General features: G+C 49.2%; 1 protein-coding gene across 7 annotated transcripts in view; it reads left to right on the top strand.

The window, feature by feature from the left end:
* The window catches only part of PECAM1 (platelet and endothelial cell adhesion molecule 1), a 66,734-nt gene extending 40,165 nt beyond the window's left edge, over positions 1-26,569 (top strand). For 2 of the 7 annotated variants that reach the window (XM_005694007.3, XM_013972406.2), the window contains 5 exons: positions 2,110-2,163; positions 3,537-3,599; positions 10,083-10,139; positions 20,363-20,385; positions 25,543-26,569. In XM_005694007.3, coding sequence (XP_005694064.2) covers positions 2,110-2,163; positions 3,537-3,599; positions 10,083-10,139; positions 20,363-20,385; positions 25,543-25,572 — 227 coding nt within the window. In that variant the 3' untranslated portion in view covers positions 25,573-26,569. The remainder of the gene's footprint in view (positions 1-2,109; positions 2,164-3,536; positions 3,600-10,082; positions 10,140-20,362; positions 20,386-25,542) is intronic. The other 5 variants (XM_018065358.1, XM_013972408.2, XM_013972407.2 and 2 more) reach the window with 5 other exon arrangements.

The raw sequence follows: 27,311 nt of genomic DNA, 5'->3' as shown, positions 1-27,311 counted from the left end.
AAACGTCTCAGATGAAATTATTTCTTGCAAGCACAAGGCAATTTCAAACTTGCCACAATGGGAAGCGCATTTACAGATCTCACTGTTAGTAGATGTACTTAAAATAAAGAAGTGGTACAATCAAAGAATACTTAGTTGTGAGGTTCATTGCAAGCTTGAGAGTCAGCTCAACCGGGAGCCAATCCTGGGAGTTCTTTTCTTTTCTTTTTTTTTTTTAATTGTTACTGGCTGCACTGGGTCTTTATTACTGTGTGCAAGCTTTCTTTCATTATGGAGAGTGGGGGCTACTGTCTAGTTGTGATATGCAGGATTTTCATTGTGGTGGTGTCTCTTGTTGTGGAGCATGTGGACTTCAGTAGCTGCTCAACATGGGCTCAGTAGTTGTGGTGTGTGGGCTTAGCTGCCCCGCAGCACGTGGGAGCGTCTCCCAGACCAGAGATGGAACTGGTGTCCCCTGCATTGCAAGGTGGATTCTTAACCACCTGACCACCAGGGAAGCCCCAGGGAGTTCTTAATCCCATTAGATCTTGGAGAAAATTATTCAAGCCCTTAGCAAGGGTGCTGGCTCTTTCCCAGAAGAGGGCATGATTACATCACACGAAGAGTTCTGTCCCAGATAGGTTTGGGAGTTGAACACTGGTGTTCTTTTTTAATTTTGTAACAGTGTCCCACAAAATAAGAAATTTTTAGAATACCCTCTTTACAGGGAAGTCTTGAGAAATCTTTTGAGAAAGGAGCAATTCCTATTGTACAGAACCACAAACTTTTTAAAAAGTAAAATAAAATATTTGTCATAATAAAAGTAATGTGCCAATAAAGAGAAGAGAGCAAATATGTCATTTGAGAAACTCCATTCAGAAAAATTTGGTGGATATTTAGCAAAAAGTAATCCAATCCTATAGAGAAAATACCTCTTTCTGATATAAAGTGGGTTCTGTTGGTAATATGTATTATGTATACATAAGTATGGGCTTCCCTGGTGGCTCAGAGGGTAAAGAATCTGCCTGCAGTGCAGGTTTGATCCCTAGGTTGGGAAGATCCCCTGGAGAAGGTAATGGCTACCTACTCCAGTATTCTTGCCCAGAGAATTCCATGGACAGAGGAGCCTGGCAGGCTACAGTCAGTGGGGTGGCAAAGAGGTGGACACGACTGAGCGATTAACATACATAAGTACAAATATATGATACTTTAAATACTGATACTTATATTAAAATAGAATTTCCTCTCAAATTTCAAAAATGCAGGAAATGCTACAATTCTTATTACCTTTTTCTCTGCACGGATTGTTTTAGCTTATAAATATATGTTAGTAATCACAACATGTGTACGTGCTCAATCACTCAGCTGTGTCCTGCTCTTTGCAACCCTATGGGATTTAGCTCACCAGGTTCCTCTGTCCGTGGAAATTTCCAGGTACTGGAGTAGGTTGCCATGTCCAACGGCAGGGGTTCTTCCTGACCAAGGGATCGAACCCACATCTCTTGCGTCTCCTGCGCTGGCAGGCGGATTCTTCACCACTGTATCACCTGGGAAGCCCAGTAATCATGATAGTAATTAGTAAATACATAATGACATGGAGTGGAAAACCATGTGCTCTTCAGGGATAGTATTTGTAGCATTCATAAGAATTCTTTCTAATAAAGAACAACTTGGTTAAAAAAAAAAAAAAAAAAATTCAAAGAACTTTCCCCGTGCCCAGGTGGCAGCCTGAGGTATTGCAGTATCTTTAAACCGTGTTCTCATGGACCCAGTTCTCTAGATAGAAAGGGTTCGTTCACCGGTATCCTTCATGCTTCTTGTCACTGGCTCATCCCTTCTAGAATTAAGCTTAATTTCCTTTGAAACTGCTTCTAGTGAACAATTCTGAATTTTGAACCATTCATAAATCGATGTGGACATCACACCAGTTTTAGGAAGACACCACACGGTGGGTTGGATGGGGCCCAGGGGCACTGGCAGGGTATTCAGAACCCAGATACACTGTGGTTGCCAACTACACTAAAGAATTTGGCCTGGACTTCTCTTATTAGTGGCACTGAGTCGTTTACAATTTATGTAGAAAACTAGGAACTCCATGGTCTCTCACAATGATTGCTGTTTTTCAACTAGGTTTCAATGAAGATGTTGGAAACCATGCAATGAAGCCATTAAATGAAAATAAAGGTAATTATCTAATTTTGTAAAAAATTAGAAATCTTTGCTTTTATGTCAAAGATGCCTAGGAAAAGGACTAAAACTGTTAAGACCCCATGGCTGTTTCCTCACCTCTCTTAAATAGAGATGGTTCTTGGTTTTTCCAAAGACACTATCTAGTGTCTGTTGTTACTTCTCTTCAAAGTAAGCAGCAGTGCTATTTTATTTTTTATTTGTATTTTTCATTTTTATTAGACATTTAGTAGATACAAAATAATGTTTATAACATGCATAAAATTTAAACAATAGCAATTCAATAAATACCTACCCATCATCCTTAAAGAAAAAAAAGAACATTTCTACTATGTGTATTCCTCCCCACCCCAGCCTCTTAGCACATTTTTTTTTTGCCAGCTTTACTGAGATACACTTGTCATATAACATTGTATAAATTAAAGTGTACAGTGTGATGATTTGCAGTAACTCTATATTGGAAAAAACACCCTATGCCTCTGCTAGTCAAGAGAAGGGAGAGCTTCCTGACTTGTTTAGTAGTCCATTCTGAAATCAGGAAGTTCCATTTTGGGTGTAACTAGATTTCCTATGCGTATGCCTCACACTCTTCAAGCACTTTGAGGCTGGGGTCCTGTTCCTCATTTCCTGAGATCCTCACTGTCTTGGAGAAAGCGTTCTGTGCCTGTGGTCAAGGAGAGGGCTTCTAGAGGTAACTGCTGTGACCCATGCTGGCTGGATTCTGTATCTACTTTGCAAGTCCGCTCACTGTGGTAACAGTGGGACCTGACCCGGAGGGTCCTTCCCCATCCTGGGAGCTCAGGCTTCCTCACTGCCTCACTCAGCCTGAGTTTTTTCACCCACTTCAGTTCAGTTCAGTTCAGTTCAGTCGCTCAGTCGTGTCTAACTCTTTGCAACCCCATGAATCGCAACATGCCAGGCCTCCCTGTCCATCACCAACTCCCGGAGTTCATTCAAACTCACGTCCGTCAAGTCAGTGATGCCATCCAGCCATCTCATCCTCTGTTGTCCCCTTCTCCTCCTGCCCCAATCCCTCCCAGCATCAGGGTCTTTTCCAATGAGTCAGCTCTTTGCGTCAGATGGCCAAAGTATTGGAGTTTCAGCTTCAGCATCAGTCCTTCCAGTGAACACCCAGGACTGATCTCCTTTAGGATGGACTGGTTGGATCTCCTTGCAGTCCAAGGGACTCTCAAGAGTGTTCTCACCCACTTAGAGTGGCGTTAACCCTGTGTCTGGTTTCCCTGTTAAAAAATACCAATTAATTTGATCATTTGAGCAGAAAACTCTAATGTGGCCTGAGTCCCTGCCCCACCGCCCCCAACCCAAGGAGACCCTGTCTGACCACAGGCTGCTGTGATTCTTTCGAGCAGAGCCTCTGACCTTGGACGTGGAGTACACAGAAGTGGAAGTGACCTCCCCTGAGCCTCACCGAGGTACTGCCAGCCCGTGAGGGACCCCCACATCATGCTCTCTGGTTGTAGATGCCGGACTGGACTGTGCTACAGCCCTGGGACAAGAGTCTAGTCACCCTTGTCACTCAGGAGGGAGGTGGCCAGCAGACAGGCGGGCTGAACATGCCTGAGGCGGGAGCAGTGACCCCCGTCCAGGCTTGGAGATGTACAATTGCATTATCATTTCAGTTCAGTTCAGTTCAGTCGCTCAGTTGTGTCCGACTCTTTGCAACCCCATGAATCGCAGCACACCAGGCCTCCCTGTCCATCACCAACACCCGGAGTTCACTCAAACTCACGTTCATCAAGTCAGTGATGCCATCCAGCCATCTCATCCTCTGTTGTCCCCTTCTCCTCCTGCCCCCAATCCCTCCCAGCATCGAGGTCTTTTCCAATGAGTCAACTCTTCGCATGAGGTGGCCAAACTTCTGGAGTTTCAGCTTTAGCATTATTATTTACCATACTACTAAAGATGGGTGTATTTTATTGAGCAGTTACTAGGTGCTAAGACATTGGTGTGTCGAAAGACTGTAGGCTGCCTCACCCCTGGGTGTTTGGGTGTTCTTCCAGAGGGAGCCCCCTTGCCCCAGTCTAGCACCTTCCTTAAAAAAAAAATTGCTTACGGACTGAGCTTGTGTAAATGAAATGCATCTTTGAAGGAGTAAGCAAGGGCTTGGCTATTTAAGGGACAAAGGCCTTTGAAAGCAGAGACTCTCTCCATGGAAACAATGGCACCAGCATTGTGTGTGTGTGTGTGCCTACTCAGTCGTGTCCGACTCTTTGCAGCCTTATGGACGGTAGCCCGCCAGGCTGCTCTGTCCACGGGGTTCTCCAGGCAAGACTACTAGAGTGGGTTGCCATTTCCTCCTCGAGTGGATCTTCCCAACCCAAGGATTAAACCCTCATGTCCTGGGTCTCCTGCACTGGCAGGTGGATTCTTTTACCACCGAACCACCTGGACTTTGGGTTTTGTTTTTCTGTGTGTGGTTCTCCTGGGCAGGCTGGTTTGGGGCACCAGCCCCTGGCTCCGGTCCTGCACTGGGGAGGCTGACTCATGGTGAGTTAAATCTGCAGCAAGTGCTAGAACATCAATCTCAGTTGCTTCTGGCACCACAAAAAGCCGTACATATCCATCTAAGCCTCCTCAGCTCCCCCAGAGGCTGCCACACCAAGGAAGCAGCCATCCAGCCTTCCTGCCCTTCTGGGAAGCTCATTAGGACTGTTGCCAAGCATCCCGCTTCCTGCTGAGGCTGAGGCCAAACCGTGTTCACTTAGCCTGGCACACCCGGGGCTGCCTTGCAGACCACACCTCTGTCGCCTCAGCCAGAGCCACACGGTGAGGGCATTCTCTGGCTCCATCATCTGGAAGGAGTTTGGGGGTCCTTCCTTCCTCCTCTGCTTAGCTCAGTTCCAGGTACCATGTCTGCAGATGTGGGTGTGGAACCTTCCAGGCAGGGCCATCCCCTGGGGCTGGGTGCTGCCCCACAGAGCCATGGTGCCTGTAAGTCTCAGTCAGCCTGGCCCCTGGAGTTGATACTGCCCATCTGCTGGCCTGCAGAGGGTGTCCCAGTTCTATATCTAGGTCGGATGGGGACAGAGGTGGGGGCCACGGCCAGCCTGAAGTTCCCTCCCTCTTATTGTTTCATAGTAAAGTGATTTGCTGGGTTAACAAACTAAAGGCCTGTGATGGAGCAGCCCCAGCACAAGCGGTGAGGTTGACACATGAGGTCCTCCCTCTCATGGAGGTGTAGCCTCTGAGGGGGTCAGGGAAACAAGGAAGCGATGAGCAGATGGTATCGGGTTAGAGTCAGAGCTTGTGGGAAGAGTGGGGAGAGAGGAGAAGGCCTGCAAGGTGGTGCCTCTTCTGGCTGGTCCCAGAAGGCTGGTCAGAAGGGTGGCCTTTGAGCTGGGGCCTGAAGGGCGCAGGGAAGGTGGCCCCGCCAAGAGGAAGGAGGGCCAGCAGGACTAGGAGATGTGCAGGGCAGTGGGAGGTGGCCTTGGGCTCGGCTCATTTAAAGATCCGAAAGAGGACCTTATAGGATCCTTAAGCGACACTTTTGGATCCTTAAATGTCTGCAGAGCGAGCGAGAGTGAGCCAAGGCAGATGCAGCTGGAAGGACCGGGCGGAGCCGCCAAAGTTCTCTTTCTATTCTAGTCCACCGAGGGCAGACTGGGGGCCTTTGGAAGCCTTTAAGCAGCCAACTTCCTCCTTTAAAAGTGACCCTGTGATCCTTAGGGCTGGTATGGAGGGCGGATTAAAAGGAACAAAAACTGAAGCCAGGCGAGAGGAGAGATAGAGGAGAGGAGAGATAGACTCTGGATATATGTCAGCCCTGGACGAGACATTCATGGCAAGGATGAGGGAGACGGAATTTCTACAAGTTTCCTGACTGAACAACCACATGGATGTTCATGATGCCTGCATTTGGGAGCACAGGCTCAGGGGGAGCCTGGTTCCATCGGGTTAAAAGTGAGAGCCTAAGAGGGTGTGGTGCAGGGCTCTGCAGCTCAGAACCGAGTCTGGGTGGGTTGTGGCCGGTGGGACTTCAGGGAGGCTCCTTGCCAGCCTTCCTGGGTCTGGCCTGAGGACCTCCATCCCTGTGCCTCATGGACTCCATCCCTTGAGTAACAGCTCACTTCCTCCTAAGGGGGCTTCAGGCTTGGAAGGAAAAGGGAACCGCAACAAGAGGCCAGGGCTGCATGTGCATGGGAAAAAGCCCCCTGTCCTCCATGCATGCCTCACCAAGCACTCGAGCAGACGGAGATTGCCCTGGGCACTGGCCTTGAAGATCTCTCTCTCTCTTTTTTAAAATATTTATTTATTTGTCTAGCTGCACCAGGTCTTAGTTGCAGCCTGCAGGAGCATGCAGGATCTCTAGCTGTGGCACGCGAACTCTTAGTTGCGGCATGTGGAATCTAGTTCCCCGACAGGGATCGAACCTGGGCCCCCTGCACTGGGAGCTTGGAGTCTTAGCCGCTGGACCACCAGGGAAGTCCCTGGCCCCTCGAGGTTCTCATACTGGTCCCAGAGGGCCAGGCCCCACCCTTACCCTGTGCTGGCTGGGCCAAAGCGAGGTGGAGTGGTAAGGCCTCTATACGAGGCCTCGAAGGCTCTGGGTTGCAGGAAACTGAAGCAGGAAGAAGGAAACAGGGCTTTGTCCTCGGAAAAGCATCTGTTTTCCATTCCTTGGGGAGGCTTTCCACATTGGCAGCATCTGGTTTTCTTGCTTGCAGGTAGGGAGGGAGGGGTTGAAGGGACAAAAGGATCCCCGGGACCAGATGAAGCAAGGGTGTTTTTGTGCCCAGTCATGCAGCTGCGGGGTCGGAACCCCCGGGGGGACTTTCCCCAGTTTGCACAAAGGTGCTGAGTAGGCTGCGGGGGCCTCGGCAGTCCGGGGTGAAAATGGGAAGTCTCTAAAAGACTCCAGTTTTTTTCTGGACCCAGCCTCCTTGACAACTGAGGGACAGTGGGGGAGTCTGGCCCAGGATGATGTTTGCCTGCTGTCTCCCGCGGGTGGGGAGTGGGGCGTTACTAGGCAAGGAGAAGACTGTGGGTTCAAGGCCACTGGTAGACTTGACCTGGTCTTGGCCAACCCAGTTCCCTATTGTCTAGGCCTCCCTCCTCTACAGACGGGATGGAGGAAGGAAAGGGGACCAGTCCAGCTCCAACCGTGGCTGGCGGCTGCCCAAGTGGTCACTCGCAGGTGGAGGAGGGGTGGGAAGGAACTCGTTAAATCCCGGTTTGCTGCCTGTTTGCTCTGAGACCAATTGCTGGGAAAACCCCGTGACGTTGAAGCCATCTCTTTCTCTGTTGAACAGAGAAAAACAGAAGCCCAAACAAAGCCCCTCCGGAAACATCCCTGACAGCAGAGACAAACAGCCTGTTGGCCTGGTTTAGTCATTAGCGGGCAGCTGCTGCCACTGAGCAGTGGGAGGAGGCGGGGAGCCCTCAGTGAGCTGCAGACTTCGTCCACATGCCCAGGGGAGCCCGGAGGATGGAGGTGGGGAGGTTCCGCTGGGACAGCTGCAACTCTGACAGCTCAACCAAGAAGTGAAACCCCCCTGTGCCCTGGCTGATGCTCAGAGTGATGGGATGAAAGGGAGCCAAGTGCAGCTCCTTGGACCCAGAGGGTGTCAGAGCGTCCCCAAGGTGACCAGAGGTTCCTTGGGAGCCCCTTATGTGCCTGGGGATGGTGGAGTCCCACAGAGTGTGCAGGCCCCCAGGCTTGGCTGCACAGCCCCTTCCCTCCCTCTGCTGGCTCCGTTGTGGAGGGGCGCATGGTGCAGTGTGCAGTGTTCCAGAGCCTCTATCCCAGCATTCTTTGCACCCATCGGCCCTGGAGCCTGGAGTTCCGAAAGCTGGAGCCAGGTCCCCATTCCCTTTTCTTCTTCCATGGTGCCTGGCACACAGGAGGTGTTAGGACCGTGTTGAATGAGTGACGTGTCCAGGCCTGACACTGAGTGGAGAGTCCCTCAGGGATGGGGTAGACACCACCCCCTCATGCCCTAGCAGACATGGGGATCACTGCAGCTCCCCTGTACACCCCCAGGTCTGGTGCCACAAAGAGAGAGTGGTGCGGGCATCTCTGCTCTCCTCTTGGAGAAAGATAGGTGTCCCGGTGGGGGGTGCCTTGTAGCTCAGCCACTCTGCTGTTGGTGCCCTGGGGGAGTCACTATGATGCCTTCTGCAAGGTCCTGACATCCTGAGTGCCCCAAGTTCAGCAGCCAAACTGAACTGCCCCTCAAGCTTTCTCCTGGCATTCAGGTCATGACCTAGGAACCGCCACCATTTGGTGTATAGTGAATGATGGTTATTTTCATCCTAAGACCTAAATCTTCAACGATCAGGCTGATCATGTAAAACCTTCCAGAAGGTCTGAGACAGAGATTCCTGCAGGGAGACTAACTGTTGTCTTCACTATCCCATCAAACCATATAGATGCCTCCAGGTAGATGTGCAGGGTCTGGAATCTGGAGGAGCAGAAGACCCAAGACGCTGCCCTAGAGGAGCGGGGGGTCCCCCAGGGAGACAGCTGTGGAGACAAGCCGTGTCAGTGCCTTGGGCGAGTGTCCCTGAAGTGCTGTGGGAGCCCATGAGACCGCCCCGGCCCCGGGGAAGAGGGGCGCGTGTAAGGGCGGATGTGGGTGTGTGAGGGTGTGTGCGCCCAAGTGTAGGAGCAAAGCCTGTCCCGGGGCTCGGAGGGCGAGGGGGAACGGGCCAAAACAGAAGGTCCTTGCAGTCAGTGCAGGAGGGCAGGGCCAGGCCACGGGAGAGGGGAGTCTGGTGAGCTGAGGGTATCTTGGTGTACTTAGAATCAGTGTATGTGCCCTGGCCATCTGCCACCGAGGAGGGCGACGTCCAGGTGGCACTGCCCATGGTGGTAGGAAGCGTCACCCAGTCTGGGGCTCCGTTTCCTGATCTGTAGTGGAGGAATCCTGGCCACAGAGCACCAGGCGTTTTTCTACAATAAGTCCTCCTGGTCCTTTGCGCAAATGAGAGGGAAGTGGCAGGTTCCATCCTGAGGGTGTGAGTGTGTGTACAATGTGTGTAGATACATTGTGAGCGTGTGCACATGTGTGTATACACAACCTGTGCATGTACATCGATTTAAACAGATGGCCGTACTGGACGTTCTTTGTCTCCCGAACCCTTGAGTCTCCTCTGGGAGTAATCTACACCTTAAGTTGGTTATCTTGTCTGCTGTTCAGGAAAAGTCCAGACCAGAGGATCTCAACCCTGTCTGCATATTAGAACCCCCTAGGAAGCTCTTCCCTGGAGGAGGGCATGGCAACCCACTCCAATATTCTTGTCTGGAGAATCCAGTGGACAGAGGAGCCTGGTAGGCTACAGTCCATGGGGTTACAGAGTCAGACATGACTGAAGCAACTAAGCATGCGTAGGAAGCTCTTAAAAGACCAATGCCAGGGCCCACCCTGGACCATCTCAATCAGAATCTGCATTGAGGCCAAGATTTTCGGCATTTGAAATCAACCAGCCCAGCTGTCCAGTGTTGTGAGCGGGTCTCCACTGATCCTTATAGTCTCAGTGATGCCCAGGCTCTAACCCAGACTTTCCCAAGGGTGACTGGAAGACCCTATCCCAGCCTCCCAGGAAAGGGCTGGCAGAGCAACTGGACACAGGGTCACAATGGCAGAGAAGGAGGGAGGGGGCCGCAGAGCTGAAGACTCCAGATCTGCATGGGGGGGCACCTCTACCCACACCCCCAGGGTCCAGGGTCCCACAGCAGCCTGTCGGTCTCGTACTTCCAGGCTGAGAGACCAGGATCTTCCAGGAAGTGGGCTGGGCTCGGTGGTGACGAGGACGCCAGGGGCCCCTGCAGACACTACTTATGGGGCGGGCCAGGGGGTGGACTGTGGGGCACCGCCTTTCTTGGGGCACCCCAACATTCTCCTGCTTCAGCAGTGGCTGACCTGGCTGCTGACCTGTGCTTGGCCCCTTTCCAGGTCTGGGCACAAAGGGCACGGAGACGGTATACAGTGAAATCCGGAAAGCTGATCCTGGTGAGTGAGAGTCCCCTACACTCCCAGCCTGAGCCGGGGGGAGGGCACTTCCTATAATTTCATCCATGGGATCTCGGGTGTGGACCGGGGAAAGAAGGTACAAAGGCGGCCAAAGAGAGTGCAGAGTTGGACTGGAGTTATCGACGGTCTCTCCCCACCACCCTGAGAAAGTGGCCATGTGTACTATTCATGTAGTCAACGCACACTTACTGAGGGCGGGCTGCATGCCAGGCAGACAGAGGCTCAATCGTTCACACCCAGCTAAGGGCCAGGTGGACTGGAGCGTGTCCTGGAGCCACTGTGTACTCATGAGGTGCCCAACAGCGTTCCGGGCACTCCTGACCCGGACAGAAGCAGCGCAGTCCTGCCTACCTCTTCTCACCACTCCTCACACAGGCCCTGGTGCACCAGGCTCCTGAAGGCCTCAGGCAAAGTCAGACCTTTGCTTGAAGGATATTCAGTAGCTACATCCTTTCGGTGAGCACACTGACTCTGGGCGAGGGAGACGGATAGGGATTCACTTCCTCTTCCTGTGATTTCTGCCCAGACCCCACCCCATTCCTTGCCTTCACTGCTTCCTCTCAGAGAGCCTTCCCCAGGGCTGGGCAGACAAGGAACTTCGGCCATGGCCTAACAATTTCATTTTTGTGTAATGATTCTAGTTCATTCTCATGAAATGAAATCCACAAAGAACCACTTTTATTTACTTAATTAAAAAATTTTTATTGGAGTAGAGTTGATATACAATGTTGTGTTAGCTTCAGGAGTACAGCAAAGTGAATCTTTGCTACATACATACATCCACGCATTTTAGATGCTTTTCCTATATAGGCTATTACAGAGTCTAGAATAGAGTTCTCTGTGCTATACAGTAGGTTCTTATTGTTGCTCAGTTGCTCAGTTTTGTCCAGCTCTTTGCAACCCCATGGACTGTGGCACACCAGCCTTCCCTGTCCCTCACTATCTCCCAGAGTTTGCTCAAACTCACATCCATTGAGTTGGTGATGCCATCCAACCATCTCATCCTCTATCACCCCCTTCTCCTTCTGTTTCTTATTAGTTATCTATTTAAAAAAATTTTTATTCAAGTATGGTTGACTTATAATGTGTAAGTTTCAGGTGTACAGCAAACTAGAATCACTCCCAACAATCATTTTTTTGGTGTAATTATTCTATTTCATTCTCATGAAATGAAATCTACCAAGAACCACTTTTATTTACTTTTATCTCTTCATTGAAATCTAGCTGATGGACAGTATTACGTTACATTCAGATTTACTATATAAAGGTTTGGCATTTTATTATTAAATGATCACCAGCTAGTAACCATCTGCTCCCATACAGAGTTATTACAATATTATTGGCCACCTTCCTTGTGTGATATATTACATGGAAAATAAGTCACAACCCCAAAAGCACAAACGTTCCCAGAGAAAATAGTCACTAGGCAGATATCTTTCTCTGTACAATAGATCTCTATTTAAGTGGATTCTTTGAAAAGGAATTATTCAAATAGACAAGGAAACTTCAGTAAAACCTGGCTACACGAGGGGCGGTCCACAGACAGGTAGCAGGTGGTCTCAGGCCCAACCCAGACCCACAGAATCAGAATCTTTTCTCCCAACAAGGTCCCACATATTTCTGATGCTGCCAACATTTGAAAAGCAGTGTCTTACCTCAAGAGTCTACTTGTTATCTCAACTAGGAATCACCCCTTAATCAATCTTTTAAAAGGTGGTATTTTCATGAATAGATCAGAAACTCAGCCCCATGGGGAACCTGACACTGACTGAATAATTTTTGAAAACCATTTCCTGGGGGATTTTTAGCTTCAGTATCTCACTTGGCATTCTTAGCATTATTCAGAGCTAGCAAAACACAAATTCAGAAACAGGCTTCCTCTGTTCTTCCGGTGTTAACAGAAAGCTGAAATTCAGAGAGGGTTCAAAGTTGGTCCTGTCAGGTACTTGTATAAAAATGCCCTTTGCTTTCCTCGTGGTCCCTGAGATGGCTTACTTTCAGTTGCTTTGGTTATGCAAAAACTCAACATTTATTAAGCACTTACTGTTGGTGCTGAGTGATCTATATGACATTACCTCTTTCAATCCTCCACAATAAATCCCATTTTTCAGATGAGGATACAAGACTTAGGGAGCTTAAAACAGTTCCCTGAGGTTAGTGCTAGTTCCCCGATAGCTCAGTTGGTAAAGAATCTGCCTGCAATGCAGAAGACTCCGATTCGATTCCTGGGTCGGGAAGATCCCCTGGAGAAGGGAAAGGCTACTCCAGTATTCTGGCCTGGAGAATTCCATGGACTATACAGTCCATGAGGTCACAGTTGGACACGACTGAGCGACTTTTACTTTCACTGAGAACTGGCCCACCCTAGAGCTGGATTCCATACTCCTGATCACTAAATGAGTTCCTTTGGTTTTGAGGAAGGGCAGCTGGTGAAGGGTAGAGACTGCAGGAAACCCAGGCTACAGGAGGCCTGGGCTCTCGGGTCACCTGAGGCCACCTGGGGAGGCCCCAGGCTGCTGGTGAAGGTCACACCCCGTGTGGATTCCCAAGGGTTAGTATCTAGGGACCCTGCAGATTAGCCTGACAAAAGACAGATAATTAACAAGAAAAAGAGGAGGGAAGCTCCTGGAAGGCTTGCCTCTGTTGATTCTTATTTGCCTCCAGCTCAAAATGACCCTTATGCCAAAGCGGCTTATTTTAGGGTGACACATTCTGATTTTCTACTCTGCTTTAGGGCAACTGTTCTAGTGTGTTTTTTCAGGGTCCCTAGGCTGGTTCTAGATGCCTGAGTTTTCAGTCCCCAGCTGTTGGAACCCGACTGCTCCCCCCTAGCCGGAACAGACCTTAAGCTAGACCATAGCACCCAACCCAGTAGGGATTTGAGGTGGTGCAGGGCCCTGTTTTGCTGGCAGACATTTGAGCCCCTGCCCTGGTACTGCCGCATCACCAGCTGTGCAACTCTGACCAAGATGCCTCACCTCTCTGAGAGTCAGTTTCTTCAACTATTAAACACAGAAGAGATTAAATAAGAGAAGGGGATGAGACAGCAGTCCAACTCTTTGTGACCCCATGGCCTGTAGCCTGCCAGGCTCCTCCGTCCATGGAATTCTCTAGGCAAGAATACTGAAGTGGGTAGCTATTCCCTTCTCCAGGGAATCTTCCCAATCCAGGGATCAAACCAGGGTCTCCCACATTAAAGACAGACTCTTTACCATCTGAGCCACCAAGGGAAACCCATTCTTACCACGGTGAGCAGTCAATCCATTTTAGCTAAAAAACGCAGAAGGAAAACTTGAACCATAGAGTTCAGTGCCCAGCCCAGCGCAAGACAAGAGCCAGCTCTGGACTCCCAGGCTAGGGCACTCCCGCGGCACCCTCTGGGCCATCAGGGGTCAACTGGGGCTTGGGTCTCTCTACAGTCTGGTCTCTAACCTGGCAGCCAGCTCCTGTCAGACGGGTAGAGGGAGCCCTGGGCCTTGTAGCCAAAACCACATCGTTGCTGCAAAAGCCAGCATCTTGGAAGCCAAGAGAGTTCCTCTTTTTGAGCATTTCCCACTTGTCTGCTGCCCGAAGGAGGAGGCTGCGAGCCTTGGTTAATTCCTCTTTCCTTTTCTTTCTTTCTTTTCCTTTATCAGCTGCTCAAACCCATCACAGGGTTGATGGAGGCTCTGTTATTATTCCTGCTCTACAGATGGGGAGATGGGCCCAGAGGTGACATAGCTTATTCTGGTCCGTGGCAGAGCAGGGATGGGGTGCAGGGAGCCTGGCTGCAGCGCGATGCCCTTCGCAAGTTTCATGTTCCATCTCTGTGTTGCCAAACCAATTGGTTTCCACTGTTGTCAGCCTGATGAGAGCATTCAGCTTTGTTGCTCTTTACAAGTTAAGAGTGACAGCCTGGTGTGGTCTGGGTGACCCCAGGTGAGTCAGGGAGCCTCTCGGGACCTCGGTCACCTTCTCTGCGGAATGAGGGGCATGTGCTCGAATCTCGATGAGGGCTTCTGCAGGTGGGTTAAAATACAGGTAGTTTGGCACTACCCTTAATTCAGTAGGTTGGGAGTGGGCTGAGAACTTGCATTTCTAACAAATTCCCACATGCTGCTGTCAGGCTGGGGATACGCTTTTAGAACCATTTTCTAGATGTTTTGAGTTCTGCTCTGGTTCTCACTCAAGGGGGTAGAGTCTTTCTTACTCCCCAGCAATCCTGGAGTGATTGTTCTGGACTGGCTGGTAGAGATAACCCAGAAACTGTGTGTGTGTGTGTGTGTGTGTGTGTGTGTGTACTTTAAGGGGAGGGTGTGACCCACAATAAAAATAAAAGGCCCCAGTGGAAGTAGGTCTCAGTGAGCAAGCTGAGTACAGGGTGGGGTCTTGTCTGACCTTTCCTTCTTAGTGTTTCTTTCTTCCCCACCTTAGCTTCTCAGTTTCCCATCCTTTTTCAACATGCATCACTTCAGGGCTGGCTATTTTGGGAAATGGCTCACAGAACATAGTTCTGGCACTTAGACTCCCTTTTTCCCCTGAGTGATACAAAGGAAAACTGCTTGTCTAGATAAGCCAAAGGGCATCGGGCAGGCCTGGCCCCAAGGAGCAGCTCTAGGGTGGGGCTCTGGGTAGGACCAGGGCCCTGGAGAGGGTGTTGGAGACTGTAAGCTGAAGAGTGTCTGGGGAGCTGATGGGCTATGGGAGGCACCAGGTCTTTGTGATCTTGGCTTTAGGCTCTAAGCTCAGTGTTGTGTGTATTTTGTAAAAATACATAGCACTTGCCATTGTAACCATTTTTAAGTGTGCATTTCAGTAACACTGAGTACAATCTCATTGTTATACAACCATCACCACGATCCATCTCTAGGACTTTTTCATCTTTCCTAACTGATACTCCTTACCCACTAAACAATAACTTCCCAGCCCCTGCCCCCCAACCCCTGGCAATGACCATTCTACTTTCTGTCTCTGTGAATTTGACCATGTTCAGTTGTTTTAATCTGTCCAATCAGGGGATTGAATGAATGATCTTAAGTGGCCTTACAATCATACCATTCAGAGTCTCAGTGTCCTGTGTTTGGAAGCAATGGGCATTTGTCCATGCCTTGGTCACTCCTGACCTATGCCCTGGAACTTGTTGATGAGGTGGGGACTCAGTCACTTCTAAGAGTCACTCCCTCGTCCCTTGGAGTCCACCCTGATCCTTTACCCATCCTTGACTCCAAGTTTGCCCTTCAAATCTGAATTAAGTCCTGGGTCTCAGGAGCCATTGTACTGTGTTGCTGCTGCTTTTGTGTTGGTCCGAGGCCAGCCTGGATGCTTCTCTGTACTGCGGCCTAATGGGAAACATGCTCAGTAGGAGCTCTGGGGTTTGGTCTCAGCTCCATCTTCATCAGGTTATAGAACTTTGCCCCACCCCTGCTTCTTGTCACCAATTAGTTTCCTTGCTGTTGTTGAGTTGCTAAGCACTGTTCAGCTCTTTGCAGCCCCATGGACTGTAGCCCACCAGGCTCTTCTGTCCATGGGATTTCCTAGGCAAGAATACTGGAGTGGGTTGCCATTTCCTTTCCCAGGGGATCTTCCCAACCCAGGGATTGAACCTGAGTCTCCTGCATTGGCAGGCAGATTCTTTACCACTGAGCCACCAAGGAAGCCCAGTTTCCTCGTTAATTCTCAATAAAATGCCCTTGGCCTCAGTGGAGTTGCTGCAAGGTGAACACCTCAGTGTGTCTCAGGAATACACATGGCTGTTGAGTGGATAAGGGCTGTGGTGGGCAGGTGAGTTCTATAAAATGAGGAGAAAGGAGGCAACTCTTCCAACTTGTTACCTCCTGCTGAGTCTTGACCACAGTCTTGCATGACTGCTGTTCTGCTGTTTTTCTGATAGTTGAAAATGTATTGAAAAATTCAAATTAATTATTAATATGTTGTTAACAGTGACTCAAGCACAAATGGCTTTGTGTTTCTTCTTACTCTTAACTATTCCAACACCTGAAATATTCATTTTTAGGAGATAGTGAAGGACAGGGAAGCCTGGCATGCTGCAGTCCATGGGGTTGCAAAGAGTCAGACACCAACCACTCGGCAAATTGAACAACAAAGTACTAATTATAGTAGCATAACAGAAAAATTTGATATTAAAGCTTATTTTCCCATTGGAGTTACTTTGGTTTTTATGTTTTTTACACATGTACATGTATCTATCCTGGAAAATCCCATGGATGGAGGAGCCTGGCAGGCTGCAGTCCATGGGGTCACTAAGAGTCGGACACGACTGAGCAACTTCACTTTGACTTTTCACTTTCATGCGCTGGAGAAGGAAATGGCAACCCACTCCAGTGTTCTTGCCTAGAGAATCCCAGGGATGGGGGAGCCTGGTGGGCTGCCGTCTATGGGGTCGCACAGAGTCGGACACGACTGAAGCGACTTAGCAGGAGCAGCAGCAGCATTCTTTTTCAAATTCGTTTCCCACTTAGATTGTTACGTAATACTGAGCAGAGTTCCCTGTGCTCCTCTGTTGGGTTGGCCAAAAAGTTTGTTTGGGTTTGCCATGCCAGCATCTAGACTAACCTGAACGAACTTTTTGGCCAACTTGCTGACACACAGCTGAGCTAGCATATTCCTGTCCCAGCAATTAACTCTTCATCCTAGGCAAGGAAATCTCTCCATCTTTGAGCTGCTTCACTTTCCAGCCACTAGACCATTCTCTGCGACATGTTCCCTGCCTATTAGGGAGGGAAGGAGAGGGTTTCTCAGAACTAAGAAGACTTTATCAGAAAGAGACCAAGTTGAAGTCAGCCTCAGGAGAAGGAGAGAACCAGGCCCGAGGACATAATTAATGGGTGGAGAAGGAGATCTTGCCTCTCAGGAAACTTCAGCTTTCTCAGGAGTGGAGAAAATGCTAATAATCGCCTCATAATTTAGATCTGCAAGCTTAGCACTTCAGGTCTTTCAAGTTCTTATTTCCTTTCCACTTATTTTGCCCAAGATTAGGATTTGTCAGCAATGCATGCCAAGTCCCTTCAGTTGTGTGACCCCATGGACCGTAGCCCACCAGGCTCCTCTGTCCATGGGATTCTCCAGACAAGAATATTGGAGTGCATTGCCGTGGCTTACTCATCAGCTCCACTCAGCCTGGTTGAGCCTTGTGTGAACTGGACTTCCTGGCTAGCCCAGGAAGTCTGTACCTTCACTCTGATTCAGCACTTGATGGTTTCAAAGGGCTCCAGCTTATCCTGAAAGTACTTTATAAAATGGTTTGCAGTTCATCCAAAGCATAACTTATTAACATATATTTACCCCAGTTTTAAAGACCAGAGCGTAAAGTGGTTTCTCATAATTAATTAACAATGCAGTCAGTTCTTCCCTATGAGAGAACTCAGGCCTAGGATAAGATTTGCAGTTTAGAGCAGTGGTTCTCAACACAATAGACCTGTGGCAGTGTCTGGAGACATTTTTGGTTGTCATAATTTGGCAAGGGGTGGGGAAAGGGGTTGCTCCTGCATCTAATGGGCGGAGGCCAGGGATACTGGTAAACATCTTATAACACACAGGACAAGCCCCATGACAAAGAATTATCCAGCCCAGGATATCAGTCAGTAGTGCCAGCATTAAGAAATTCTGGTTTAAAGAAATTAATTTCCTGTGACTCCCCCAAGACAGGAGCTGGTTTTCCTCCCTAGAAGTCATGTGTCCCCACTTGGAGGTGTCCTGGGCACCTCCCACCTGACGACTTGTGGTTCTAGGGAGAGATGCCAAGTCCTGCTCCAGACACTAACCTCTGTCTTCTTGGCCTGGCAAGGCCCGCCTCCTTCACTCAGCCTCCCTCTTCTACTTTCTCTTTGCTGGAATTCAGACTTCCAGGCTTCTTCTTAAGGGAGCAGAACTCCAGTAGATGAGGGAGGGGCTGATCATAGAGAGTCATGATCAGAGGAGGGCCCTGTGCCATGCCCTCTCTGGGAGGGAGGAAAGAGCACTTGAGGGCCTGTGCCCCCTCCCCACACCCATCTTGAGAGGCCCGGAGCAAACTAGGCCCATGGGCACTGCTAGCCCGCCCCCAGGGTGGCCTCTGCTACTTCAAGGAGATAAAACTTACTCCATTAAAAAAAAAAAAGGACACTACCCACCAGATTCTAGTACCAACAACAAGTGGGTGTAGCTTGGAGCTCCATCAGTATTATCAGTATAATCAGTGTTATTATAAGTAAGTAAGTAAGTGAAGTCACTCAGTCGTGTCCAACTCTTTGCTACCCCATGGACTATAGCCCATCAGGCTTCCCTGTCCATGGGATTCTCCAGGCAAGAATCCTGGAGTAGGTTGCCATTTCCTTCTCCAGGGGATCTTCCTAACCCAGGGATCGAACCCAGGTCTCCCGTATTGCAGGCAGACACTTTAACCTCTGAGCCACGAGGGGGGATGATATTATAATAATACAATATCGATGTGCTATTATAATACATTATCAAATATATTAGATTCGAATGTTGGTATTCCGAGTCTGTATTGCATTAGGAAATGAGGCTCTCGCCCTCATGGATCTGATTCCAGAAGCCTTGGGGCTCTGAAGGAGCGGGAAGCATGGGGTCCTTTGGGTCCTCCAGGTCAGGTTTGGTCTGGGGTGGGGTGCTGCCCACGGCCTCACTCAATGTGTGGAAGTTTACACAATGGCTTGACTTGTTGGTCGGGCTGATTCATCTATTTGGCCCTTGACGCCTGCCTCTGGCCTAGCCAGGACAGAAGGGGGCCCCTTAGGAACTCCTGGCCCTGTTCCCTCTAGAAGAGACGCACAATGGAGCTGTGATAAGACAGGGTTTGAAGGGGGAAGTGGACTGGTGGAAACAGGATATTTTTAAATTCAAGAAAGAAACAGAAGGTTGTGACTCCTGTTGTGACAGTTGGGCCCCAGGACAGCCAAGATTCAGAAGGGGCTTGAACTTAGGGGGCAGCGGAGGGGACTGGGTAGAAACCGAGGTCCCCAGGATTGCCTCTCAAGGAAGAACGAGGATTTGGGGGTAAGGAGGAGGGTATGGCCCTCCACCACCTTCAAGAATAGCAACCACCCCCAAAACTCTCATTTCCTCTTGGGCCTTCCGCAGGATTCCATGTCTTCAGAGCTAGGGCCATAGTGGGCTATTTGGGGTATCAGCCACAACAGGTGGGCCATCCCCCCCGCATTCAGAAACTCTGCTGTTTGTGGAATCTGGTCCTGTTCAAGGGCTAATCATGGCCCTCTCTTGCCTCTTGTAGCAAAAACCATCTTTAAGTAATGCAGGTGGTCACTCACCTTCGGTACAACATCTCCTGTTCCCTTGGGCCTGTCTCACCCTCCTTCTCATCTTCTGGACAAGTCTCGGCATGCCCAGCAAGAAGACCATGTGATCTCCACATGGTTGGGATGATGCTCCCTTCCAGGGCAAGGGGATGTGGCGCCCTGCCCTTCAGACAGCACTTGAACTCTATATGCCAAGGGCGTTGGCCTTGTTTATGCTTTCTGCTCCATGGATCCCACTCCTGGGAATAGACAAACTAGTGTGAACCATGGAAATAGCTTTATTCCCAAAGAGGATACTGGCGGCATCATATAAAATAGCAAAGACTTGGAACAAACCTAAATTTTTAAAAGTAAGGAACTGGTTTAGTAAACAACTGCATACTTGTGGAATAATGACTAAATAGCTGCTAACAATTATGTTTCTAAAATCACACCATGTGTAAAAGAGAGGCTCTAAAATGGCATAGACTAGATAATTATAACTTCTCCCACCCCACCCCACCCCACCCCCCCCCCAAAAAAAACGCAGATAACTCTACTCTTATTGGAAAATGACTGGAAGACATTTCAGGCAACCATGGAGCCAGGGAGAATTTTTACCTGCTTTCTACTTTTCTGTAATTATCAGGTTTCTTTTTTCCCCTCTAAAATAGCATGTGCTATTAAGTTAAAAAAAAAAAATGTTTAAAATGTCAAGTGGGCTGCCAGGGACTTTATATGCTTGTCACATGGAGCCACAGGGTCCTGGGGAAGCTACCTGTGGGCAAAGGAGCCGTAAACCTGGGCACCCAGGAGGTGTGAGGGCTGGGGTCTCCTGCACGGCCACCCCGCCCCTCCCCGCTGTCTCTTTCCTTTGGCTGCTCAGCCTCTGAGATGTTGGCGTGGGGAGCCTAACTGCTCCTCGTGCTCTTCATACTGCTCACCTTTGCCTTATCCTTTGTTTTGCAGATTTCGTGGAAAACAGATATTCTGTAAGTACACATTTCATATGCATTATTTAAAAAAAAATAGTCCATTCAACAGTGAAATATTTCCAGGCTCACTCAGCTTTCTGCAGCCCCAGCAAAGACAGCCCTGGACTAGCCTTGTCTGTTTTACACCAGAACCCTGGGCTCTTCTGACCAGCCTGGTGCTCAGGCTATCAGGTTTTCTAGACTTGTTGTGGTTATGAAATTCTCTCCCACCATTCCTTCGCAGCCCGCTTAGGACATGAAAGCCCAGAAATTGCCCGCAGGGTTGGAAATCTAGGATGCTCGGTTCTAGATGAGCAGATTCCATATTCCCTCTGAGTCCAGGTCCTCTGTGGTGGTGGGGGGGGGGGGCGGGGGGGATGGACACTGCAGATTCGGGGGGTTGTAGTTACCCTCACATACCAGACCCTCTGCTGTGGGGGACACAGAAGGTCTTTGACCCAGTGAGGAAATCAGGGGGATTATCTCAGCTGAGAAAGCAAAGCAATTTGCTGCTCCAGAGACCACAGAAACAGAAGCGAGGCGCTTCATGCTGCCTGGTTAGCAGACTCTTCCCCAGGGAAAGGGTCATGCAGATAGGCCATGAGGAATGAGCGCATTACAGCAGCGTCTAGGTAGAAAGATCTTCAGGGGCTGAGGTCTGGGGCCTGGGGAGATGGCGGAAGCTCTGCCAGCAGAATGGGAGCAAACGAGGGTGCCCGTGAGGAGTGATGGGGGGAAAGGTAAGGCAGCATTTGCTTAGGAAAGACTCCAGGACCTCATCATGAGGTTTCATTCTGCAGCTAGTAGAAAATTTAGCAAGCTGCTACTTGGCAGATAGGAATGCTTAAAAGAAGTGCAGAAGGGGACTTCCCTAGTGGTCCACTGGTTGAGACTCCACACTCCCAGGGCTGGGGGCATGGGTTCAATCCTTGGTTGGAAACCTAAGATTCTGCACTGTGTAGTTTAAAGAAAAAAAAAAAAATGGCACAGAGGTCCAAGTTCAAGTTTTGCAAAGACCCATCTCCCCCTATCTTCTTACTCTCCACCTCTTTATGAGCTGCCCAGCAGCATAGAAGTTAACTGGGCAGCTAGCATCTTAAGGAATAAGGTGTTTGCCTCTCACATTGCTTCTTTAAGGTCTGGGAAGAACTTTCAGCAAGATTGCTGGTAGCTCCCTCCAATGGGCCCCCAACTTCCTTTGTTTTGCCCGAGTCTGAATTCTTGTAAAACAGAGTACTCATTTTGCCTTTGACAGACAGGAAGCTGTTGACATTCTTGTGATGGAGGAAGGCTATCAATTTAAGGAAAAGAGCAATGAAATGAATGTCTTTTTCTAGTCTAAGCCCACTGAGATTTCTGAAATCAGAGACGATTGCATTGGAAGGACATTGGGGGTGTGGGGGCAGGACAATTTAGAGCAGAATAGCTTGCCTAGGGTGACCCAGCTTGTTAACTACAGAGCCAGGGATAGGAAACCTAGGTCTCCAAGCTCCCCAGACAGTCCCCACCACAAGACTCCCTCCAAGAGTGATGTCACTGTCCCAGCCATCACAGCTCTGAGAGCATGGAGAGTGAGAATTTTGCTCCATGGACTTTGTGGGACCCAAATAAAGAGATGTTCTCCTGATGCACCAATCATGGTGTGTCCATCCAAGGCAGGTCTGCTGGACCTTGAGACCGACTTATTTACTTTGTCTTCAATCCAAATGATCTCTCTGGACAGAGGCTCTGAGCTTTAGGACAGACAGAACTTTCCCTTTGCCCAGAAGCTGGCCTGCAGGCCCAAGAGTCTGCTCCTGAGAGCTCACCCATGGCTAGTCCTGCCCCCCAAAATAATTAAGTCTTCTGGCGGGAGCACAGGGATTCCCAGCCGTTGGGAAAAGCATTTGGAATCTTGACGCGAAAGCATCTTGTTTATAAACGACACAGGTATAGTTTCCCTAATAATCAGCTGGCAAGGGTCAGGAGAAAATTAATTGAAATGCCCAGAAGGAAATGGGAGGGGATTTCCTTCCTGAAATCAAACCTGGCGATCATTCCCAGTTGTTTAATAGCCATTGCTTCTGGAAACATATTGGAGGAAATATCTTAACAATGAGATAGCCGCTTAGCCAAATACTAATTTAGTATTGTTTGACTTGCTTCAATGGCACATTCTGACTTCATTTTTCCTCTGCCATTTTTGCCTTGTTTATAAATCGTGTTTGTGGCCCAGGCAGACAGATAACGTGAAAGAGAACAGCCTGTACTGAAAGGGATGAATCTGAACCTGTGTGACTCTCAGGATTTTGGAAATAACTTGCCATCTTACTGAAAAAAAAAAAGAAAAAAAAAGGCAATTCCTAGAACTCACCTCCTTCCTTCCTGGGAGCCAGCAGACAACTGGAATATGATGGGAATGGCCCAGGATTTGGGATCAAAAGACTGGGGTCTGGGTTCCAGCTCCCTAGTCAAGCCTAAGCTTCCCCATCTATCAAATGGAGACGGTGATGGCAATAGCAAAAACAGTAACATCTACCTATTACGGAGTTTCTTAGGGTTTCCCCCATGGCTCGGTGGTAAAGAATCTGCGTGCCAGGGCAGGAGACAGGGGTTCGATCCCTGAGCTGGGTAGATCCCCTGGAGAAGGAAATGGCAACCCACTCCAGTAGTCTTGCTGGGGAAATCCTATGGACAGAGGAGCCTAGCAGGCTATACAGTCCACGGAGTCGAAAAAGAATCAGACATGGCTTAGTGACTGAAACAACAAAAACAGCAAGAAGCTTCTTCAGAATGAGAAACACTTCTTAAACTAGAACTACTTGTGCAAAGTACTTGCAGATTGAAAACTATCGTAGAAAACCTAGATATCTATTTTAAAGTTCTTTTCATCAGACACTCTGGTAGCATAGGTTATGGATGGGGAATTTACTTTGCTTGGCCCTAAAAGGCCCCTGTCACATGAGGAGAATGTAGCAGTTGCTTACCCAAGACCCAGGATTCAACTCAAGCCACCCTTTGACTTAGGAAGCAGAGCCCCACACTAAAACTTGACCCTTCCCTGATAGCTTGTTATTAGACATGTCACTTTGGGCAGATAACCTAACCTCTTGGGACCTTAGTTGCCTCCACTGGAGGAAATAGAACCCTCTCACTTGGTTGTTGCAAGGATTAAGCAGGCACCCAGCACAGATCTGGTTCGTTGGAAGTGCACAGAAGGGGCACATTCAAAAAGCAGGAAGTAGAAATTCCAGGAGTGTTAGAAGCAAAATGACCCTTGAGACTATCCACACCATGTTCTGGCCAAATGTGGGCTGATTTCTTGGCTGTTCTCAGGTGCCTGACAGCTGGGCTCTGATTTAAAAGCAGGCAAGCACAGCCTTGGATGGGAGTGTGTCAGCCTTTAGTTCAAAACCCCTAAGGTCTGGACAACTGCGGCCCTGCCCTTCCCATCTCTGGAGCTGTTCCTGCAGCAGCTCCCTGAACTCACTTCCCCTGGAGAGGGCAGCGGAGGCGTCTGGTGGAGGACTTGGTCCAGGGCCTGCAGAAAGGCTGGACACCAGGGTCACTCCTCCAGGCCAAGTGGAGGAAATGGAGGAAGGGTAGCTGCCAGGGCTGGCGGCCCTCCAGCCCCCGGGGGCCAACACAGCTCTCTTGGCCTGCTTGCGTGGGTCTCTCTTGGCAAAGGAGGAGACAGAGCCTTGGCCTTCCAGCTGGAGCCCCATGGACCTGCATCCTTCCAAGAGGTTCCTCAGACCTGGCAGGACCAGAACAAAACAGGGACTCCATCTCAGCCAGCCCTCAGGGAGACAGACAGAACCCCCTCCTGGTGTTCCCAAGCCCCAGGCCAATCCCCACAACTTCTCCTGCCTCCCTGGATTCCACCTTCTGCAGGGTACCCTGTGCTCACAGAGGGCCCAGTGTCACGCCCTCAGGTGCTGCCTGCTCTTCCAGGCTCACTGTTGCCCAGGGCCCCTCTACTCGGGAATTTCCCAGCATGCTCCCCTCTTGCCCCTTTGCTCCATCCTTTCATCAAAATCCACCCCTCTCATAGCCTTTCAACTCCTTCTGCATGTTGTTAGGACCTCTTCCACTTTCTACTTCATGGTAGTGTTGTTTGTCAGTAATTGATAGGATATACAATTCTTGGGGCCAGTTTCTTATGTTCTCAGCAGGGAAAACAGTGCCTGGGTCAGACGGAAGTCCACTCATGGAGCGGTGTGTAGGTAACACAAATATCATGTGGAACAGTTAGAGAACATTGTAAGGTGGCATATGGAATTTAAAAAAAATTTTTTTTCACTTTTATTGTGGCAAAATACACACAACATGAAGTTTACCATCTTATAGTTAACTCAGTGGCATTAAGTACAGCTTCACTGTTGTGTGACCATTGCCAAATCCACAGAACTTTTCATCATCCCAAACCCAAAGTCTGCACCTGTTGAGCCCTAATTTCCCATTCCTCCTGCCTCCCAGAATGGCAGCCACCATCCTACTTCATGTCTCTAGGAATCTGGCTCTTCTGGGTACCCCCATTTAAGTGGAATCATGTCTATCTTATTTCACTTAGCATATTGTTTTCAGGGTCTATCCAAGTTGAAATGAATCAGAATTTCATTCTTTTTAAAAGCAGAATCATAATTTAAAACTCTTTCAAAAGTTTAATCATTTGAGTTTGGTCTTTCATTTTTTAAAATTTAAAAAATTTTAAACTCTGGCAGTCCAGTGGTTAAGACTCAGGGCTTTCACTGCAGGGGGACACAGGTTCAATCCCTGGTCAGGGAACTAAGATCCTGCAAGCCAAGAGGCATGACCAAAAACAAACAAACAGGCAAACAACAACAAGAAACCAAAACAGACCCAGAGAAGGTTAACTTAGAGGCAGAGTTGGAGTAAGACACCAGGTGTTTCTTAGTCTTCCTGTGTGGGTGCTTGATGAAATTGGTTGCAAGTCTGCTGTGCAGCGTGTATGTGGGGAACAGAGGCTGCAGACCCCACATTGCGGACATGGAGAGAAAGAAGAATGAATCTGGGCAGGAGCTGCCCCCACAGGGTGCGGGGTGCCCACGGATGACGGTTAGGCTCTGCAGTCTTGGAGAAGCGCTGGGGTGCAGTTTTGTGTATCTTTCCACCAGGCCAGTCTTCAGTCTTGAAGGGTGTGACCATAGCGTGTCCTGTCTCTTGTCACTGCAGAGAACGGAAGGCTCCCTTGACGGATCTTAGGACTCTGAGAGCACACGCGCCTCCCTGGGAGGATGCCCACATTCCGAGAAGAACAGATGATTCCTGTATCGCGAGAGTTTCGTGCACTTATTTATGGACCTGCCCTGCTCCCACCGAACGTAGCAATTCGTCAGGCCAAGCCACCAGTTATTAAATCCATCTTAACTACTTTTATGTTGGGTATAAAGAGCTAACAGACCGGCTGGTTAGTTTCCTGCACGGCCCGCCTCCCAGCAAGTTGAAGCATCCTCAGGAGTGGAGAGTGGCAGCCAGAGATTCAGGGTAAACTGGCCATTGGGATATTTTGAAACTTGAATATTTTGTCTTGTGCAGAAATCAAGAACTTGTCCAAGTACCCTCATGCACAGATGCCGGTTTCTGTTTTGTAGTCAGTTCCCCCTAGAGAGTGGCCTAGCTTTCTCTTTGCCTTTGGTCCTTTGAGTGTCTGTGGTTCTAGGCAGTCCTTGTTCCTTGGAAGTGCACAGCATGGACTGGACAGCTGCACCCTGCCCTCTCCACGGCCTCTCCTCACACAACTGGGAGAACAAAGCTGCTTGGGAGAGACTCTTTTGAGATGCCAACTTGATGCCAACTTCATTTCTGGGCAATTCACCAAATAGAAAATGAAGTCGGACAAAGCACAGATGTTCTTAGGCTGGTTTTCTATCCCCTTTCTTTCTTTTCCTCTACCACGCTGAAGGCCAAAGGACAGGAAGATGGCTGCCTCCAGCAAAAAAAAATGTTTAATAGAAAAATGAAATGCATATTTTTCTTACTAATTTTGTTATTTATTCCTTGCTAAAAGGAATGGTCTCCCGAGGTCCTCAGGTGTTTCTGATGGTGTCCTGAGTGTGGATGAGGGACTGTGGCCCTTCCGTGGCGGGATTGCCCTAGTGAGCATGTCCCACCGAAGCCACCTTCCTCGCCCTCCTCAGCTACGCAGTGCAGGGGCCCTGTGGGGTGTTGTATTAAATAAATCTGATCTTCACTCTTCACAGACCCGTGAGATGTCATCTTCTGAGAGGCTGTACACATACAGAATATCTGTCATGCCTGAGGACTCCTCCATCAAAGCCTAGGAGGCCACAGAGAGAACCACGCAGGTTCTGTCAGCAGGCCAGGGCCTCCGTGGCCTTCACTGAAGCCAGACGTAGTCTGAGTCGGGCACATTGAGTCATTAATATCCATCAGGGGCTACTTCAGTGTTGGCTTCACAGCTGAAGCTTGCTTGCTAGGCTGTTATCAGATTGAGCAAAAACAGTAACAGCTCCCACCCCCACCCCTACCCCCACACCCCGCCGCCATCCAAAACCATGAGGCCTGGTTGCATTTGAATTCCAGATAAACAACAGATAATTTTTGAGTATAAGTATGTCCCATGAAGGCCTTCCCTTGTAGCTCAGTTGGTAAAGAATATGCCTGCAATGCAGGAGACCAGCGTTCGATTCCAGGGTCGGGAAGATCCCCTGGAGAAGGAAATGGCAACTCACTCCAGTATTCTTGCCTAGAGAATCCCATAGACAGAGGAATCTGGAAGGCTACAGTCCATGGGGTTGCAAGAGTTGGACACGACTTAGCGACTAAACCACCAACCACTACATGTCCTATGTAACGTTTGGAACATACTAACACTATAAAAATATTCATTTATCTGAAATTCAAATTTAACTAGGCATCTGACATATTATCTGGTAACCCTACTGGCAAAGCCCCCTCCCACCCCTCAAAACCTCCAGACC

The sequence above is a fragment of the Capra hircus genome, chromosome 19, assembly GCF_001704415.2.
Source record: "Capra hircus breed San Clemente chromosome 19, ASM170441v1, whole genome shotgun sequence".
NCBI classification, from domain to species: domain Eukaryota; kingdom Metazoa; phylum Chordata; class Mammalia; order Artiodactyla; family Bovidae; genus Capra; species Capra hircus.
Note: the sequence above shows the minus strand (reverse complement) of the source record. Positions and strands in the feature narration are given on the sequence as shown.